Source organism: Ceratotherium simum, chromosome 39, assembly GCF_057802395.1.
Source record: "Ceratotherium simum simum isolate JZ-2026a chromosome 39, ASM5780239v1, whole genome shotgun sequence".
Classification (NCBI taxonomy): Eukaryota; Metazoa; Chordata; class Mammalia; order Perissodactyla; family Rhinocerotidae; genus Ceratotherium; species Ceratotherium simum.
In genome coordinates, this window is record NC_141938.1 from 7,684,901 (window position 1) to 7,703,823 (window position 18,923).

The window sequence follows — 18,923 nt, forward strand, 5'->3', positions numbered from 1 at the left end:
AATAAGAGTTATTTTCTGGAGAGTCTCCACCTCTTCTCTACTCTTTCCCACAATTCTAGGCTCCTGTTGGAATTCCTGACTCCTATCATTTACTCACTGACTACTTACTGGAGATCTGTTATGCACAAGGTATTTACATATTTTACTTCTCAAGAGACTGGACTTTTCTATTATATTCCCTAACTATTTTTGCAGCAGATTTGACTCACTGATAGCACTTAATAGTTCTGTGTTGATTGTTGTTGTTGTTTCACTTTAGTGTCCAAAATATCATCTACAAATAATTAATTATTTCTGATATTGAGTACTCAGGCTGCTTTCTTTTTCCATCTTAACAATTGCTTTAAATATTCAGGAGACTATCAAGTGATAGAAGTTGGAGTAGTCTGCCTTGGTCTGTTCATGAATTTAACACAAATATTTTAGTGTTTTAATTTAGAATATCATGTTCACTGCAGTTTTAAAATAGCCATCCTTTATTGAGTTTAGAAATTGTCCTTAGTTTCCTCATTTAGTGGGAGGCTCTGTCTGGACTGCTAACCACAGTAATGGCTGTTAGATTATCCCAAATGCATTTTCTATTGTGATTATGGTTATGATTTCTCTTCATTGACCTATTTTTGTGAAGAATTATGTTAGCAAACATCCCAGTATTAATCCAGCTTCTCATTCCTATAATAGATACTACTTATTCTTGATGTATTATTCTCTTAAAATAGTCATGAATCCATTTTATTTAAGTCTATTATTCAATTTTGTGTCTATATCTGGCATATGTGAGCTTGAAGATTTCTTTTTTGTCTTATAGTTAATGCTTTGGGCCTCAATCTTTATTACACATCTAACATTTGTGAGTGTTGGACACCTACTATGTGCCAGGCACCAGGTGAGGGCCTTGGAAAGACAGTGGTCGGTAAAAACAGTCATGTTCTGACTTACAAATAAACATAAAATTCTCAACATGAGAGGCACATCAAGGAAGTACAGGATGCTGGACTTGTGGGCCTCACCTACTCTGTCCTCCTGACCTTCACTCTCTGTTCTCCATCTCACTATACTCTCAAATCCCTCCATTCCCATGCTCACTGACCTACAGGGCAAACATGAATTCTGTTCTCTCAGCCCAAAATGCTGTCCTTTCCTTATTTCCTCTAAAAACTATTACCTGTCCTTCCTCTCACAGCTCAAATATTCCTATTTCATAGAGGCCATTTCTCCCCACCACCCCTTGTTAAATTGGTCCTTAATGATTTTTCTCTCTTTAATTAGCATTCTCCAGACATTAATAATGCTAAAATTTTTCTATCATGAAGAATTTAAACATTTATTTTCAAATATTAAATTTGCCTTTCAATTTTTAGGATGATTTATTTTGTAGAAGCTTTAAATATTTTTTTAGCAAATCTATAAATCATATTTTTTGAAACTAATTCCACTGATTGTTATTACAACACATCACTACTTCTGAGCATGTAAATGTGAGCGCACACTCTCACATATGCTTTGTATTTTATTTAATGGTTTTGTGATTTTGTTTCCTCCTCTTATCTATGTAGTCCATGTGCTTTCCCTATTCTTGGAAGAATCCATCTGGCAGGCAGCCTCTAAAAGAGGAAGCCACAGGGATCTGCATTAATTAGTGCTGCATGAAGGTCACAGGAGGTAACAGACCTGTTGTGTTTATAACGATCAAACTCTATCTTTGATGATTGCCCTAATGTAAGAGATATTTGATAAATGATAGCCATGAAAGACAGACTTATTGTGATGTTAAGAACAGAAGCTCACATTTATCAAGAGTCCACTGTATGTCACAGGACTCAGAAGAAAGATTACATGCGTCATCTCATTTAATTTACTCATCAGTCTTACAATGTAGGGCATATTTACTACTCCAACTGTAGAGGTGAGGTATCATCAGCTAAGAGAGAGATTATATAACTTCCTCAAGGTCACACAGATAGTAAGCTGGAGGAACTAAATTCTATTCCAGGAAGTCTGACTCAAGATCCCATTTTCTAAATCACATCTCTATACTGTGCTTTGGGAGAGTTGTATATCAAATTTAATCATCATAAAAGGAACATATTAATAATGATAATAATAGCTATCATTTATTGAGATCCTACTATGCACAAAGACATTTCTAAACCTCACAAAGAAGGTAATAGCAGTTACCACATTTTGAGAAAGAAAAAAACAAGACACATGAGAGTTAACTGTGACATCAATAGGAAGCATTAGGTCACAGAATTGAAGTCATTTGGGTTGAAAACCCATGTCTTAATCACTATTACATGGTTATTAGACTGAAGGAAGGATGATGATTACAGAAAAAAAGACCTTCAATGTCTTTAATTATTTTGGAAGAGTCTTATCAAAGAAGAAATTGGTTTATGTGCACAGATTTGAATAAAAGAATTTGATATGTGAGTAGGAGATAAAAAGAGAGAGAGACAGATTTCTGCTAAATTACAGAAAGTCTGAATTATTACACACATTTAAAGTGGAAATGGACTACCAATTTAATGAATGAAACTTCTCATTGGAAAGACTATACAGAGGGTAAAGTTTGTCCACTGAAAGAATGGAATCAAGTAGTGCTGAGTAGCTCAGGTGTTAGTTGGATATTCACAGATCACTGCTTTTTCCACCTTACCCAGAGGACATATCACTGACATGGCAGCAGGAAACCATACAGAAGCATCAGAATTCCTCCTCCTGGGTCTCTCAGAGGATCCTGAACTGCAGCTCCTGCTCTTTGGAGTGTTCCTGTCCATGTACCTGGTGACCGTGCTTGGGAACCTGCTCATCCTCCTGGCCATCAGCTCCGACTCCCACCTCCACACCCCCATGTATTTCTTCCTCTCCAACCTGTCCTTTGTAGACATCTGCTTCATCTCAACCACCATCCCAAAGATGCTAGCAAACATCCAGACACAGAACAAAGACATCTCCTACATAGGATGTCTCACTCAGGTGTATTTTTTCACAGTTTTTTCTGGAATGGACAATTTCCTTCTGACTGTGATGGCCTATGACTGGTTTGTGGCCATCTGCCACCCCCTGCACTACATGGTCACCATGAACCCACGTCTCTGTGGGTTCGGGAGAACCCTCCTGGTTCTGATGTCTTGGTTCATCATTTTGTCTGTCTCCCTACTTCATATTCTACTAATGGTGAGGCTGACCTTCTGTATAGGCACTGAAATTCCACATTTCTTCTGTGAACTAGCTCAGGTTCTGAAATTAGCTTGCTCTGACAATCTTATCAGTAATATCTCATTGTATGTGGCCACTGCACTGCTGTGTGTTTTTCCTATGACTGGGATCCTATTTTCTTACTCTCAGATTGTCTTCTCCTTAATGAGGATGTCTTCTGTAAGAGGAAAATACAAAGCATTTTCCACCTGTGGGTCTCGTCTCTCTGCAGTCTCCTTGTATTATGGGACAGGCCTGGGAGTTTACCTCAGTTCTGCTGTGACCCATTCTTCCCAGAGAAGCTCAATTGCCTCAGTGATGTACACCGTGGTCACCCCCATGCTGAACCCCTTCATCTACAGCCTGAGGAACAAGGATGTGAAAGGGGCCCTGGGAAGGCACCTCATCCGAGCAGCCTCTTGTCCATGATGTGTCGCTGGACTCAGAACTTAGTGGACACTCTGGGCTCCAAAGGCAAATATTGCAAATTGAAATCTCTTTTTCCTTTTTCTTCCCTAAACACATGCTTGAATTTTTCTATTCCGGAAGCACTTATGACTTCATTTTTTTTTTTTTTTTTTTTTTGCTTTTGTATCTGTTTCTCCTCAACAGCCTCTTCAGTAATTCCTGTTTTACTTTCTCCCTTATATGCTGTGCATTAAAGTTTCACGTTTGGTCAGCTTTCTTGCAGTCATTCTTAAGATTTCTAACTTTAGACTTAAAGCACTGATCATATCAAGTGCTGACGTGGTTTCCCCCAAAATTACCCTCTCAGATGTTGATGTTTTTCACCTTCATTTGGTTGTGCACTTGTTTTTCCAGAAGAAATGGAATGAAAATCATACAGTAGTCACAAGTGCTTTCCCACATCGAGACTGTGCTTGTTTCTTCACACGTATGATTTCTTTCATCTTGAAAACATTTGTTTGAGATATTTTCAAAATCATTATGAAATAATAGAGAATGGTTGGGAATTTTTAGATAAAAATTTTAATATTATTCCTCAACAGTGTAGATTAGGGTTTCTGAACCTTAACAATACTGACATTTTGGGTCTGTATTATTTGTCATAAGGGGCTGTCCTGTGTACCACATGATGTTTAACAGCATCCCTGGCCTTTACACACTAGATGCCAGCACTTAGTTGTGATAACCAGAAATATCTCTAGACATTGCCAATTGTTCCAGTGGGGGAAAAATCAGACCAGTTGAGAACATGAGTAAAACAATTCTATGGGTGCCAGAATTAATGGTGTTACCTTTCAAAGAGATAGCATAATAGGAAAAGCAACATTTTAGGGAGTATAAGACATTAGTTTAATCTTGGAAAGGTTGAGTTGAGGGATCTACAAAACACCAAATTGGTGCAATTTTCTGAGCGGTCAAATGTATTGGTCTGGCAAACATCTGTCTGCCCAGGTGGCAGTATGAATCAACTAATTGCATAGAAAAAGGGAGAAGTTCCAGTTGAGAGAGTAAGGAGTTCCAAAGACAAGCTGATGCTTGGCTAAATCCTACCCATGATCCTTCAGTTCTCAGTAATAAGGCCCCACTGGATAATGCTCTCATTGGACACTATACCATCCATCACAACATTAGCCACCATTGTAATTAAACCATTATTTATATAATTATTTTATTAACGACTACCTCTTGAAAACTTCTACCTGAACTTTGAATCCCATCCCTTCATTATTTTTGACAGAATTTACACTATCACTTGTCCTTTCTTTATCCTGTATATTCCAATGTCTGCATGCAATGTTATTATTTCCAATGTGATGGGAATGATTCACGTTCCCATTTCTTTCAGTGAAAATGAAACTCACTCCTAGACCCATACTCCCCTTTGGGTATTGCTCCAAACTTTTGGAAAATTTGGTCTATACTTGTTACTTCCATTTCCACTCTGCTCACTCTCTTTTCAACCAACCAATCCAGAGTCTTTCTACCTTCACCACAAATTGTTCTCTCTGAGGTCTGCAGTGACCTATGTCCCCAATAAATTCTAAGGATATTTCAACTCTTCAAATGCTTGATTTTTCAGTACCAATATCACTAATGTCTTCTCATTCTGTAAATAAGGACCTTTCTTAGGCATTCCATTTTTGTGACAACGGATTTCTGAAGGTCAAGTCTATTGGGTTCCATGTTCTCTGGGACAGGCATGGATTCTATCTCAGTTCTGCTGTGACTCCTTCTTCCCAGAGAAGCTCAATAGCTCCAGTGATGTGCACCATGGTCATGTCAATGCTGAACCACTGCATCTACCACTTGATGTACCAGGCTCAGTTTTTTATTGCCATCTAACAAATTACCACAAGTTGAGAGGCTTAAAACAATGTACGTTTTCTTATCTCACATTCTGTGAGTCAGAAGTCTGGCTTGCCTTAACTGGGTTCTCTGGTCAGGGAATCACAAGGCCAAAATTAAGGTACCAGCCATGCCACATATCATCTGGGGGCTCTAGGGAAGAATTACTTCTAAGCTTATTTGTTATTACCAGAATTCAGTCCTTTGTGTTTGTAGGACCAAGGCCCCTTTACTTGTTTCCTATGGCTGCTAAAAAAAATTACTTTTAAAAAAATTAAGTGTTTTTAAATAAAGTGGCTTAAAACAACACATATTTATCATCTTACATTTCTTGAGGTTAGAAGTCTAAAATGGGTCAGCAGTGCTGCATTCCTTCTGGAGGCTCTAGGAAAGAACCCATTTCCTTGTCTTTTCCACTGGTATTCCTTGGTCACTCACCCCCTTCCTATACCTTCAATGGTAGTAGTCTTGTCAGTCTCTCTCTCTGTCCTTCTTTCTCTCATATGCTTCCATTTTCACATCTTCTTTTCTCACTCTAATCCTCCTGATGTCCTCTTACAAAGATCCTCATGATTGTATTTGGATTAGGCCACTTGGATAATTCAAGATAATCTCCCTCTCTCAAGATCCTTCGTTTAGCCACTTCTGCAAAGTCCTTTTTGCCGTGTAAGGTGTGTATCCACAGGTTCCAGGGATTCTGGAGTGGGCATCTTTGGGCTCTATTATTCTGTCTGCCACAGGCCCTATTGCTTAGTAGCTGTCAGCCAAGGGACATGCTTAACTCCTAGAAGCTCCCTGCATTCCTTAACACATTACCCCTTCCTTCTTCAAACAAACAATGGCACGTCAAATTCTTTTGACGATTCAAAGCTTCTACTTCTTCTTTGATGAGCTGCAGAAAATTCTGTTTTTTAGGGCTCATGTTGTTAGATCATCACCCAGATAATCACCTATTTTAAGCTCTATTGAGTTAGGACCTTAGTTTCATCTATAAAATTCCTTCACAGAAGCACATAGATTAGGGTTTGATTGAATAACTGGGAGAAAGTGTGCATGCTAGGGGCTGGGAATCTTGGAGAAACATATTAGAATTCTCCATAGGATCCCTGGGAACATTCCTCAGCAGAACATTCTCTTTCTTGTCCATGATGAAGTTGGGACTTAAATGGATCCTATAGGTAGGTAGCAGCGGTAAAACCTAGCTCACCTTTCAATACCTTTGTTTCTTGCCCACTATTCCTTGGGCATCTACAACTTTATTTTTATACATTAGGAAAATCAAGTTTTGCTTATGTAATTTATTTAAGAATTTCTATCCTATCTAGTGTCTGTAAATTTCTGTCTTTGATCAACTTTCCTGCGTTTACACCAATGAATACAAAGCTTAGACTTGAAGCATCCCTAGTTATCCCATGAAAAAAGAGTATTGTCAAATAATGAAAATGTTCATAATGATATGATAATAATAATAATGATCTAAAAGTTGCTTGTTAGGGCCGGCCCCGTGGCTTAGCAGTTAAGTGCGGGCGCTCTGCTACTGGCGGCCCGGGTTCAGATCCCGGGCGCGCACCGATGCACTGCTTCTCTGGCCATGCTGAGGCCGCGTCCCACATACAGCAACTAGAAGGATGTGCAGCTATGACATACAACTATCTACTGGGGCTTTGGGGGAAACATAAATAAATAAAATTATTTTAAAAAATAAATAAATAAATAAATAAAAGTTGCTTGTTAAATTTTAGTTTAGTTCTATGATTGTGTCTTTATGCACATTGCTTCTGTTCATACATTTTTATTTCTGCACACATGGTGATTAAGACTGTTATAATACTAATGAAGCCAACATTTATTAATTATTTTCCATGTGCTAGACTCAATACTAAGCTTGCATTCATTACCTGTAACAAATTAATGATGGCTACAAATTCTTTCCCATACAGAGATGCTGTCCATTTCTTCTCTCCTTTAATCTGGAAAAGCCAGTGACTGGACCAAGAGAGTCAGAAAAAGTGATGTTGCCTCACCTATAAGACTAAGTTATAAAATCCTTAGGCTTTTTAACTATTTACTCTGGCAGCACTAAACCACCATATAGGAACTCTGACTACTCTGAGACTGGCATGCTGGAGAGGTCATGTGTAGGTGCTCTGGTCCTAGTTTCAGCTGAGACCAACTTTCCAGTTCTCCCTGCTAAGGCACCAGACATATGAGTGCCACTATCTTAGGCTTCTCAACCAACCAAACTGCTAGCTGAATAGCACCATGTGATGTAGAGCAGAGGAATTGCTGAGCCCTTCCTGAACTCCTGACCCACAAAATCATGAGATAAAAGTAAAATTGTTCTTGTTAAGCCATTAAATTTTGGTTTGGTATATCATGTGAGAATAAATAGCTGGGATATTACTTTACTTGGTTCTCAATTTTTTTTTTGAGGAAGACTGGCTCTGAGCTAACATCCATTGCCAATCCTCCTCTTTAGCTCTGAGCTAATCCTCCTGTTAGCTCTGAGCTAACATCTGCACCCATCTTCCTCTATTTTGTATATGGGATGCCGCCACAGCATGGCTTGATGAGCAGTGAGTAGGTCCGCCCCAGGGATCCTAACCTGCGAACCCCAGGCAGCTGAAGCAGAGCATGCAGACTTAACTACTACACCACCAGGCCGGCCCCTGGTTCTCAATTTTTTAAAAAAAATTATGCAAAATTATAAACATTATTAATCCTATTTTGCAACTAAGAAACTGACATTTGAGAGGTTGGATAATTTATCCAGAGTTTACAGAAGTAACAAGTAGTTTCAACTATGATTCAAACTTTGCATCACAGATTATGATTCAATACAGGGGACCTGACATTTGAGAGGAAAATCAAAGAATTTGGGAGCCATGTTTTAAAACTACCACAATTTGAGTGTATATGGTTTTACTGAAGGAGCGGCATGGAGAATCACAGTGTGCCTGAATAGCTCTTAAATTGGTAAGACATAGGAGACAGAGACACAGGGAGAGGATGGTAAACCTTTTGTCTGTTCTATAAGGCAGTCACTAGATTCCACTGTCCTCATCTTATATCCATTAAATAGATGGCATTCCATGTTTCTGGACATTATGGCCCCACCTGTGGCTCACCTGAATTTGCACTCCTTCCCTGCCAGTGTCCCTGCAATTCTCCCTGAGGATACAGGGCTTGACTTCATTATGGACCCAACAGGCATCAATTACCCCAATTGAAGATCTTTCCATTTCTAGGGCACTGCATCAGAGCGACTCTACAACTCAAGATATCCAGTTCCTTCTTCTCTTTGCCCAATCCTGAGAGATCAAACTCGTGGAGAGAGACAGGAAATAGATGGTCCATCTGTCTCATATACTGGCCAAACTAGCCCACTCTTGGCACCAATTATACTTTCCAAAGTGTCTGCATGCTAGAGGGAGAAGTGTTCAGGGTAGCCATCCCTCATCTAGCTTGAAAACATTTTCTATTCTTTCACATACATACATGTATAACCACAGAAAATGTGTAATACCATATTGTGTTTTTTAACTGGATGGGGTCATATTGATTATATTGTTTTGCTGTTTTTCCTCATTGACATGCTGCATGGGATTCCAAAGTATGATTGCAGTGCTTATTCTGTTGTTTGCCTATTGATGGGTATGTAAGGATGGGATTATCTTGCAACTCATCTCTAGTAGCTTGAGGCTTATTTCCAGGGTCACTTAGAATCAGGATACTCTTGTCCAAAATAGAAATGAAATATAGCTATATAATGACTAATGATGTGCTGTTTGAAATACAGAAATCGTCCAAAAGCTCCTGCTCAACTTTTCTCCATCGTTTATTGAAAATGTATAGATTGATGGTCTGCAACTTGGTTACATAACCTGATTTTGGCGCTGTGACCAATGGGGTATACTTGTCTTTTCAGTAAACTCATACCTTTGCTTCCCTGACACTGAGATATCTGCACTTACCTTGGTGGTTTATAATTTGAAGATAACACATGTCCTGGACTTCTGAGAGAAGGACTTATATGTGCCTGATGTCTTGGAACCCTGCGATGTTTTCCTGTACTTGCTTTCTCTCACGGTACTGTATCCTCTGTCATTTTTTGTGTGTGTGTGTGAGGAAGATCAGCCCTGAGCTAACATCCATGCTAATCCTCCTCTTTTTGCTGAGGAAGACCAGCTCTGAGCTAACATCTATTGCTAATCCTCCTCCTTCCCCCCACCACCAAAGCCCCAGTAGATAGTTGTATGTCATAGTTGCACACCCTTCTAGTTGCTGTATGTGGGACGTGGCCTCAGCATGGCCGGAGAAGCGGTGCGTTGGTGCGCGCCCGGGATCCGAACCCGGGCCGCCTGTAGCCAAGCGCGCACACTTAACCGCTAAGCCACCGGGCTGGCCCTCCTCTGTCATTTTAAAGCCTACCAGAAGTATATTTTTTGCTCACTTTTAGAATTTTAATGTGATTTAATAAAGAAAAAAGTCCATTTGACATCTACTAAGGAAGTTACCATTTCAATCTAAGTTGTTCTTTGGAAAACCCATCTGCCCCTCTCTCAAGGCATTAGCCAGTGATCTTTCTTCTTTCATGGTGGAATTCCACCTGGTGTCTTCTTTACCATTTGATGCTGGGATCTCACACAATACTTGGCCTAATCATTCAGTAAAGATATGACTAACTAATTATTGACAGGTGCAAAGCCCCTATCAAAATCTTTCAGATCCAGTAATCTGACTTCCTAAATCTTTGCCTTTTCTGTTTTCTCCTAAGGACTACCAAAGGGCAGCAGAGGGCTCATTGAGACTTTCTAGGATTTGTTGTTCAATGTCCTAGGACAGTGTTTCCTAGAATGTCTGATCATTGGCATGCTTTTAAGAGTAGATTCTCAGGAACCATCAATTCTGTGTCTAGATATATACTCAAAAGCAATGAAAGCAGGAACTCAAATAGATTCTTGCATACTAATGTTCATAGCAGCATTAATCACAATAGCCAAAACATGGATACAACCCAAGTGTCCATCAATAGATGAATAGATGAGCAAAATGTGGTTTATTCATACAATGGAATATTGTTCAGCCTTAAAGGTCTGTAATTCTGATTCTTACTGGAATATGGTTGATCCTTGAAAACATTATGCTAAGTGAGATAAACTAGACACAAAAGGAAAGTAATATATGATTCCACTTAGATGAGGTACCTAGAATAGGCAAATTCATAGAGACAGAAAGCAAATAGGGGTTTCCAGGGGCTGTGAGGAGAGACAAATGGGGAGTTGATGTTAAATGTGTATAGAATTTCTGTTTGGAATGATGAAATAGTTCTGGAAATGGATGGTGGTGATGGTCACACAACATTGTGAATGTACTTAATGCCACGGAACTGTACAATTAAAAAATGGTTAAATGGTAAATTTTGTTGTATATCTATATTATAGGTATCTATATGTATAATATAGATATACTTGTATTATATATTTATCTCCAAAATAAAAATGTGAGTAAAAAATAAAACAAAATAAAGCTGTTGTAATTTTCTTTTAAAAGTACATTCTCAGGCTCTTCCCCTGGAGGTGTTGACTAGGTAAGTCTGGGATAAGGTGGGAAGCTATATGTTAACAAAAACGTCAACTGATAGTTTTGATAAAGCTAAAATGATGAATCATTGCTCCAAGGCAATGATTCTCAAAGGATTGTAATAGGAACCATCAAAATTTGGAATTTGTGAAAAATCCAAATGATTACACCCAAACTCAGACCTACTGAGATAGAAACTAGAAACTTGGGGGTAGGAATCAGAAATTTGTGTTTTAACAAATCCTCAAGGTCATCATTGTGAAGGCTAATGTTTGAGAAGCATTATCCTAGTGAATCCTGGGACTCTTTGCTCAGCCATCTTCCTGATGAGGAAACTAGAAGTCAGAAAATGCTGACACTTGTTCCCAAGAGGAGATCCAAGGAAGACTAAAGTGATTCTTCTCAGAGGAAAAAGACCCAGCAGACAGGAATCACAGCTGACCTCACTGTTAGTCTGCCAGGGATAAGGAATTGGCAGGTCAGACTCCCCATCCTGTGTGGTCCCTGCCCTTAAAGAGCCAAACTGATTAGGGAATAAAACATCCATTGATTTATTTGTCTAACAGGCTTCAGAGGGGATTCAGTGCCCAGGGCCACAAACCCTGCAAGACATCAACTTATGGTCACCAAGGTTCCCATGTGCCTGGTTCAAGACACTCATGCCTTCTTCAGTAGAAATCAGTCAGGCCCTGTACCACATGCCTGGTTCTGTATCCCTGCTCTTTTGGGGGACAGACCTTCTGTCTTTATCACTCATCACTCATTTATCACGAGAGAGAAAGAATTCAGAGGAGCTAATCCCTGTGGTGGGCCCACAGTGCCAAGTCTGCATAGCCCAATAAGTGTTGTGGGAAATAGGGAAAAGAAGTGGCTGAATACTGAGAGCGTTGGCTATTGTTAAGCACAGGGCAGTGGAAACCCAAGGATGTCTATGGAGAAGGAGATCTAGGAGCTAATTGGTTGAGAGGGTGAATGGCTAGACTCCTCTTCTGAAGCTGCCATTGCATAGGGAGATTTTACTTTGATTTCATGTTATATAGTGGGATGGCTGATGGAGATTATGGGGAGGTGGATGAGGAGGCTAAAGCCTAGTCTTCTCTTTGACACCATACCACTTTCCAGGACCACACTGTGCAGTGATACAGTTACCAGTCTGAGGTGCACAAACGGATGCCACCAGGTGCTGATAGAGCTTTACATTATTTACAGTGAAATCATTATCTCTTCTTGTTCCTTTCTCCTATTACCTGGACCAAGAACTCCAGAGCCTTCATCTTCATTCAGCCTAGACAAATCTTTCTGAATGCTCTGTCTCCCTCATTTGCTTGGCAACATTTCCTGCTTCTTGAAAAGGATCTATTCTTCCTCCTCCTTCTGCACCCTTATCCAGAGTTCTTATTAGAGACCTTCAAGAGAGGAGGGTCTGTGTTCTCTGGTGTCTTGGGCTGCAGTGTCTAAAGACTAGGGTGGGGTGAGTGAGAGAGGGAAAGTGAAGGACACAGGAAAGTCCAACATCCATTCCCCTCTTGACATCCTGCCATTTATTCTGGGAATATTCTAGGAAACATTAAAACTCACATGTCCCTTCTTCATAGTTCCTCTTGATTCCACTTGGGTGCCAGGTCTCATCTTTAAGCATGGAGATAGAATCATTAGCAAGACATGGGAATCATTTCCTCACCTCTTCTGGCCTATGTTCCTCTTCCATAAAGCAGCTGGCTTGGTCCCTTAACTCTAATGATGTGAGGATTCCAAAACAATCCCTTTGCCCTTAGTTCTGCCTGCCTTAAATCCATATTTCACTCCATTCACCAGGGAAAACTGTGATATGGATCATGTTACTCCTTTGATCACAGTCCTTCACAGCCCCCATCCTTTATCCATTATCCTTTTCAAGGCTCCTGAAGGTGTGGTCGCTGCCTGCCTCTCCAACCTCGCTCTTCAGCATTCCCATCTCCCACTTTGTGCTTCAGCAAACTGCTAAGAGCATTCTGTCCCATGTTACTTCTTGCTTATGGGCATTTTCCATTGTTCTCTTCTCTGACAGAAAAGCCCCTACTCAATCATCCACCTAAATAACTCCTTACTCAGCTCAAGGAATCTTTCCCTGACTCCATCACTCCAGGTTGGATACGGGACTTCTCTGTGTGCCACTATGCAGACTGCATTTATCTTCCATGCCAAAAACACCAATCATATGATTAAAGGGTTGGAGCTTTTGGCAAAGAGATATGAGCCCAACCTCTGGGAGGGAGGCTGGAAATTGAGTTCAACCATATGGGCAATAATTCAACTAATCATGTGTATGTAATGAAGCCTCAATAAAAATTCTGGACATTAAAGCTCAGGTGAGCCACCTGGTTGGCAATGCTCTTTGAGTATTGTCACACACTGTAGTTAGGAGGAGGTAATAGGTCTCGGCTCTAGAATCCATGTAGAGAGAACATGGAACCCATGTTCCACGTGTATGGATAGGTTCCCTAACTGCGTCTTCCTTTGGCTGGTTCTAATTTGTATCCTTTTGTATAAAACTGTCATCATAAGTACAGTGCTTTCCTGAGTTTGAGTCATTCTAGTATGTGATCGAACCTGAGGAAGTCCCCTCAGTTGGAAGCATTCTGGTGAATTATTGAATGTGAGGGAGTCCCCAAATTTGCAGCCAATTGGTCTGAAGTTAGGATGGCTCCGGGGACCCCTGAACTAGTGGCTGGTGTCTGAAGTGAGGGCAGTCTTGCAAGGACTCTTCCCTCAGACTTTGCAGTTTGGTAAACCCTTTGGTAGCAAAGAAGGACAGTGGAAAAATTCAAGCCAAGTTAAAGTCCATCGAGCCCCTCTGTAAACCCCCAAGGAGCTCTGGAGCTAGGATAATCCCGTGGAGTTGGCTGGAATTAGGGCAATGGGGCCAAATGTTTACACCCCACATCAAACAGTCCTTGAATATGGGTTGCCCTAGGAAGATAACATGACCTTGGTTAAGGTGGCTCTCTGCAGCTGAGGCAAGTCCCTACATGGGTTGATTGCTGAGGGGTAACACACCCAACATTTGGAGCAACATGTCCTTCATTCCTGACAGGAGATCTTTTTTTTTTCTTTTTATTCTGGTAAAATAACATAAAATTTACCATCTTAACCATTTCTAAATGTACAGTTCCGTGGCATTAAGTATATTCACATTGTTGTACAAACTTCACGACCTTCATTTTCAGAACTGTTTTCATCTTGCAAAATTGAAACTCTGTCCCCATTAGACACTAACTCCCCATCTCTCTCCCCCAGCTCCTGGCACCCAACATTCTACTCTCTGTCTCTATGAATGTGACTCCTCTAGGGATCTCATATGACTGGAATCATACAGCATTTATCCTTTTGTGTCTGGCTATGTAATATGACTGGGGAGATGTTAGATGAAATGGGAAGGAAAATTATCAGAAACATTGGGAATCGCCTTTGCTCTGGTTGTCCTCTCCCATTTTCTCCTCAGGAATCATACATCCCAGTTTTCCTAGGAAAGTCTTAGCTGATAACTGTTTATTTATACTCAGTATTAGTTGTGCCACATTTTGATTTCAAAATAATATCCTAGTTTGGACAGTAAATTAAATAGTTACCCTACTTGCTCAAGAATCTGACTGAGATCATTAAGGGGCAAAAATATAGTAGATGCCTTGGTCCTTAAGGTAGGGTTTAGATCCTCCTAACACATAGAAAAAAATCATGGGACAATTATAAAAACAATAAACGATGAGAAAGAGAGAGCCATGATTATTTCGCAATGGTAGAAAAAAGACTGCTAATGAACCAGAGTCCTGGGTAATGCTTAAGGAAAGGGAGAGGGTATACCGATGTACGATGCATAATCCTGGAGGGGCTATGACCTAAGTGAGGAGTCCAAGATAATCTCCCAACTCTGTTAGAGCTATGCTGAGAGAGAAAAATGAGTGAAAAGAAGTCAGAGGAGCCACATGGGTACATATATACTATGTGACTGCAGATTCAGAATTTCTTGTTGCACATGTTTGATTTTGATGCCTTTTCCAGTCCTGTGAACCAAAAGTAAGCAGAGATATTGACATCAAACTATTCTGCTGACAATCATGCACAAGCCATTCTTGATGTGCCTGTTCCTCAGGCTGTAGATGAAGGGGTTCAGCATCAGGGTGACCACAGTGTACATCACTGAGGCCACCACAACCTTCCTTCAGAAAGATGAGACAGTGGAACTGAGGTAAACCCAAAGACCTGTTCCATAAAACAAGCAAACAACTGACAGGTGAAAGCCACAGGTGGAGAAGGCTTTGTACTTCCCATCTGATGAGGGGACTCTCAGGATGGAGGAAATAATTTGAGTATAAGAGTAAAGGATCCCTGTGAGTGGAACACCACCAAAGATGGCACCAATAAAATAAATTAATATGTTATTGGTGGAGATGTCAGAACAGGCAAGTTTGAGGAGTTGAGGAGAGTCACAGAAGAAATGAGGGATTTACAAATCTGCACAGAAGGTAAGCTGTGACATCATCAAGTAGTGCAGCTGGGAGTCCAAAAGACTGATGAAAAATGACACCAGGACCAACAAGCCACAGAGATGGAGGTTCATGATGACTGGGTAGTGTAGGAGGTGACAAGAGGCCACCAACCGATCACAGGCCATCACAGCCAGGAGCAGACTGTCCAAACATGCAAAAAGAGAAAACAAGGACATCTGAGTTAGGCAGCCTGCATAGCTGATGGATTTGCTGTGTATCTGCAGGTTCACCAGCATCTTAGGGACTGTAGTGGTGCTGAAACTGATGTCAGCCAAAGACAGGTTGGAGAGGAAGAAGTACATGGGGCTGTGGAGGTGAGAATCAGAGCTAACAGTCAGGATGATGAGCAGATTCCCAAGTACAATGACCAGGTACATGGTCAGAAACACTCCAAAGACTAGGTGCTGCAGTTCCAGATCATCTGAGAGACCCAGGAGGAGGAATTCTAAGACACCTGTTAGATTCTGTGGCTCCATCTAGATAGGACGCCTTTTAAAAAAGAAGAGAGTGTTGAATAAACAAAATAAAATGTAGAGGCACCAGCTAAACGTTCATGTTTTGGATTCAAGCAATTCAAAACTAAAACGTTCACACTTGAAACCTTATACCCCATTACCTTCAAAGATATTTCTCAGTTATGAATTCTCTTTAGAACTTATTCCTTATTGATATTGGGACTATTCACCTGTTTCAATATACACCCACTTTAGAGCCACTGAGCCAAAGATTACTAGATAAGCAGGCACATTTGAGATAACAAATCCATGAACACAGTAAAATATCTGCACCCTACTTTTGAAGGAAAAATATAAAATAAGAAATATCCTTCTCTCTTAAGAAAAAAAATTATTCTAATTAAAGAACACCGTGAAGCATTCAAATGTACTTTATCTTATCCAAATGCAATGCAAGAAATGCACTCAATTTGGAATGTAGGCTTAGATGAGCTAAAACCCCATTAGCTACATTCTAAATTAAAATAGAATGTTCTTGATCAGGTAGCATTTTTAAAGATTTTATTTATTTATTTTTCCCCCAAAGCCCCAGTAGACAGTTGCATGTCGCAGCTGCACATCCATTCCAGCTGCTGTATGTGGGACGCGGCCTCAGCATGGCCAGAGAGGCGGTGCGTCGGTGCTCGCCCGGGATCCGAACCCGGGCCGCCAGCAGCGGAGCGCGAGCACTTAACCGCTAAGCCACGGGGCCGGCCCACAGGTAGCATTTTTATATGCCAATTATGCTCCTGGCTTTTCATTTTTATTTGATTGCATCACACCCATCTTCCATGGATATAAGTGTTCAGTCAAATGTATGGATTGTCTGGTCAAAGACTTTTCAAAATAACTCAAATATATAAATATTTCAGCTTCATGAACTTAATATTTTGATAAATAAGTTGTTGGTAAATGCACAGAACCATATAGCATTACTGATCACGAAGACGGCATTAATTTACAAAGCACCAATGGTTAAGCAATAATTACATTCTGATGAACAATCTGTATGTATCTTTCATTTTTGCCAGGTTATTTTCTATCAATGCTACACAATCAATGCTACACAATCTCAGGGAAACATCTGAGGTTAAGTTCCCTTTTTGCTGTTTTTGTTTGTAGTGGCTTTGTAAAACTTCTTAAATATGTTTCTAATCCTAAACATTTGTGAAGGGTTGTTTTTCCCTCAGATCCAACCTCTTATTAATAGTTGAGAAATTTAGAACCAAATCCAGGTCTGAATCCTTAAGATGGCCTTCTTCTCCCAGCTTAAAAATTTTTTAAGTCAATCCTTCCTTATAAGAGGTATTGCATTTCTCATAAATTCAGCTCCCTGAAGGCAATCAGGTCTTCATTTCTGCTAGCAGATCAAAAATGATTTAATTTGGGGAAAATGCAAATGCAAAAAGAACAGAAAATACTACTACAAACAAACACCAAAGTAGTTTGCTCATCAGTAAAATGGGAATATTAATTGAACCTACATTATCGAGTTGCTATAAAAATCAAATTAAATAATAATGATATAGTGCATAGACAGTGGTTCTCAATGCTAGTTAGCCATTATAATTACTTCCTAATCCTTAAAAATTTACTGATGTGCTGGTCACAATCTAGAACCAATTAAATCAGAATCTCTACATGTAAATCCTTTGGTCATACTGATGCATAGCTAGGGTAGACGACCACTGCCAGGAAAGTAGTAAATGCTCCATTAATGTTAACATTTACCATCACTACCATTATTAGCTACTACTCATATTAAACATATAAATATTTAATCATTCTTGCTTCAGAATTCATATTTATTATTGATAAATTTACTTTTTTTGCTATCCCTGCATGATCCCATTGTGTTGCACTTCAGTTGCCCAAAGGCAAACATTGTCATGAATTTCATGGATGTATTTTCCTTTCCATGTTTCCACAATATCAGTATTGATGTGTGTATTCATAAACAGATTTCTTGAAAAATTACCTAAATACTATGATAATACACGTATTGTTTCCTGAGAATTTCTCATTTACCAAGAATATTGTATTTCAAGTCTCTGCGAAGTACACGCACCTATTTCAAACACTTTAAATGATTCATAGTATTACCTGAGAGATGAACTTCAATTTATCTTTCAATTTCTTATTATGATATTTCTAATAGTATTCTAGTACCTATCTGCATATGACACAAGTGAGAATTTACATAAGATATATGCACGAAAGATAATTGAGTTGTAAAAATGAATACATGTGCAATTTTACTATTAATTATCTACATTTATTTTCCCAATAGAAAATTTAGAAAAAATCAACTACACGCTCTTATTGTCAAGGTATAGAATCAGACAGTGCCCTCAAGTCTGTCTTGCAATGGCCTTTCCGTGATAGGTCCACATGAAAATTCCCATCTTGTATGGGGAATAATATTTCCAAATCTCAGATTTCCAAAATGGGCTACAAAATGCATTACTATTCATAGAGAATACTATGTTCTATAATATTTATGAATTAAAGGCCCCTGCAAACCACTTTGCCCAGTCCCCTAATTCACAGATGAACTCACCAAATTCCAAGAGAAAGAATTTGTGGTTTTGCTTCCATTTGCACATATGGGACTAAAGCAGGTTGCAAAAGAAAGCACTCATTCTGCTTATTCAAGAGAACAAAGCCCTGGGATACCAGTCAGGAGACCTTTGTCTGAGTCCCACATCTTTCACTAACTAAATGTGGAGTGTGTGTCAATCTCCACACCTCTCTGTGCTGGTATCCCTTACCCAGAAATGAGAAGAATGACATCCATCTCTAGGAC

General features: G+C 39.7%; 1 protein-coding gene and 1 pseudogene across 2 annotated transcripts; one reads left to right on the forward strand and one right to left on the reverse strand.

Annotated features, from left to right (window-relative positions):
• Positions 1-2,587: 2,587 nt before the first annotated feature.
• Positions 2,588-3,651, forward strand: LOC101401379 (olfactory receptor 7D4-like). Of its 2 annotated transcripts, XM_087425246.1 has the most exons (2): positions 2,588-2,597; positions 2,690-3,651. In XM_087425246.1, the coding sequence occupies exons 1-2, from the start codon at positions 2,588-2,590 to the stop codon at positions 3,628-3,630; spliced, it is 951 nt and encodes a 316-aa protein (XP_087281372.1). In that variant the 3' UTR covers positions 3,631-3,651. The 2 variants fall into 2 exon arrangements, with proteins under 2 accessions (XP_087281372.1, XP_004442657.1); XM_004442600.3 differs by lacking the exon at positions 2,588-2,597 and having other exon boundaries at positions 2,680-3,651.
• An 11,518-nt stretch (positions 3,652-15,169) lies between these two features.
• On the reverse strand, positions 15,170-16,215 carry LOC101404529 (olfactory receptor 7E24-like; annotated as a pseudogene).
• Between the last annotated feature and the right edge of the window lie 2,708 nt (positions 16,216-18,923).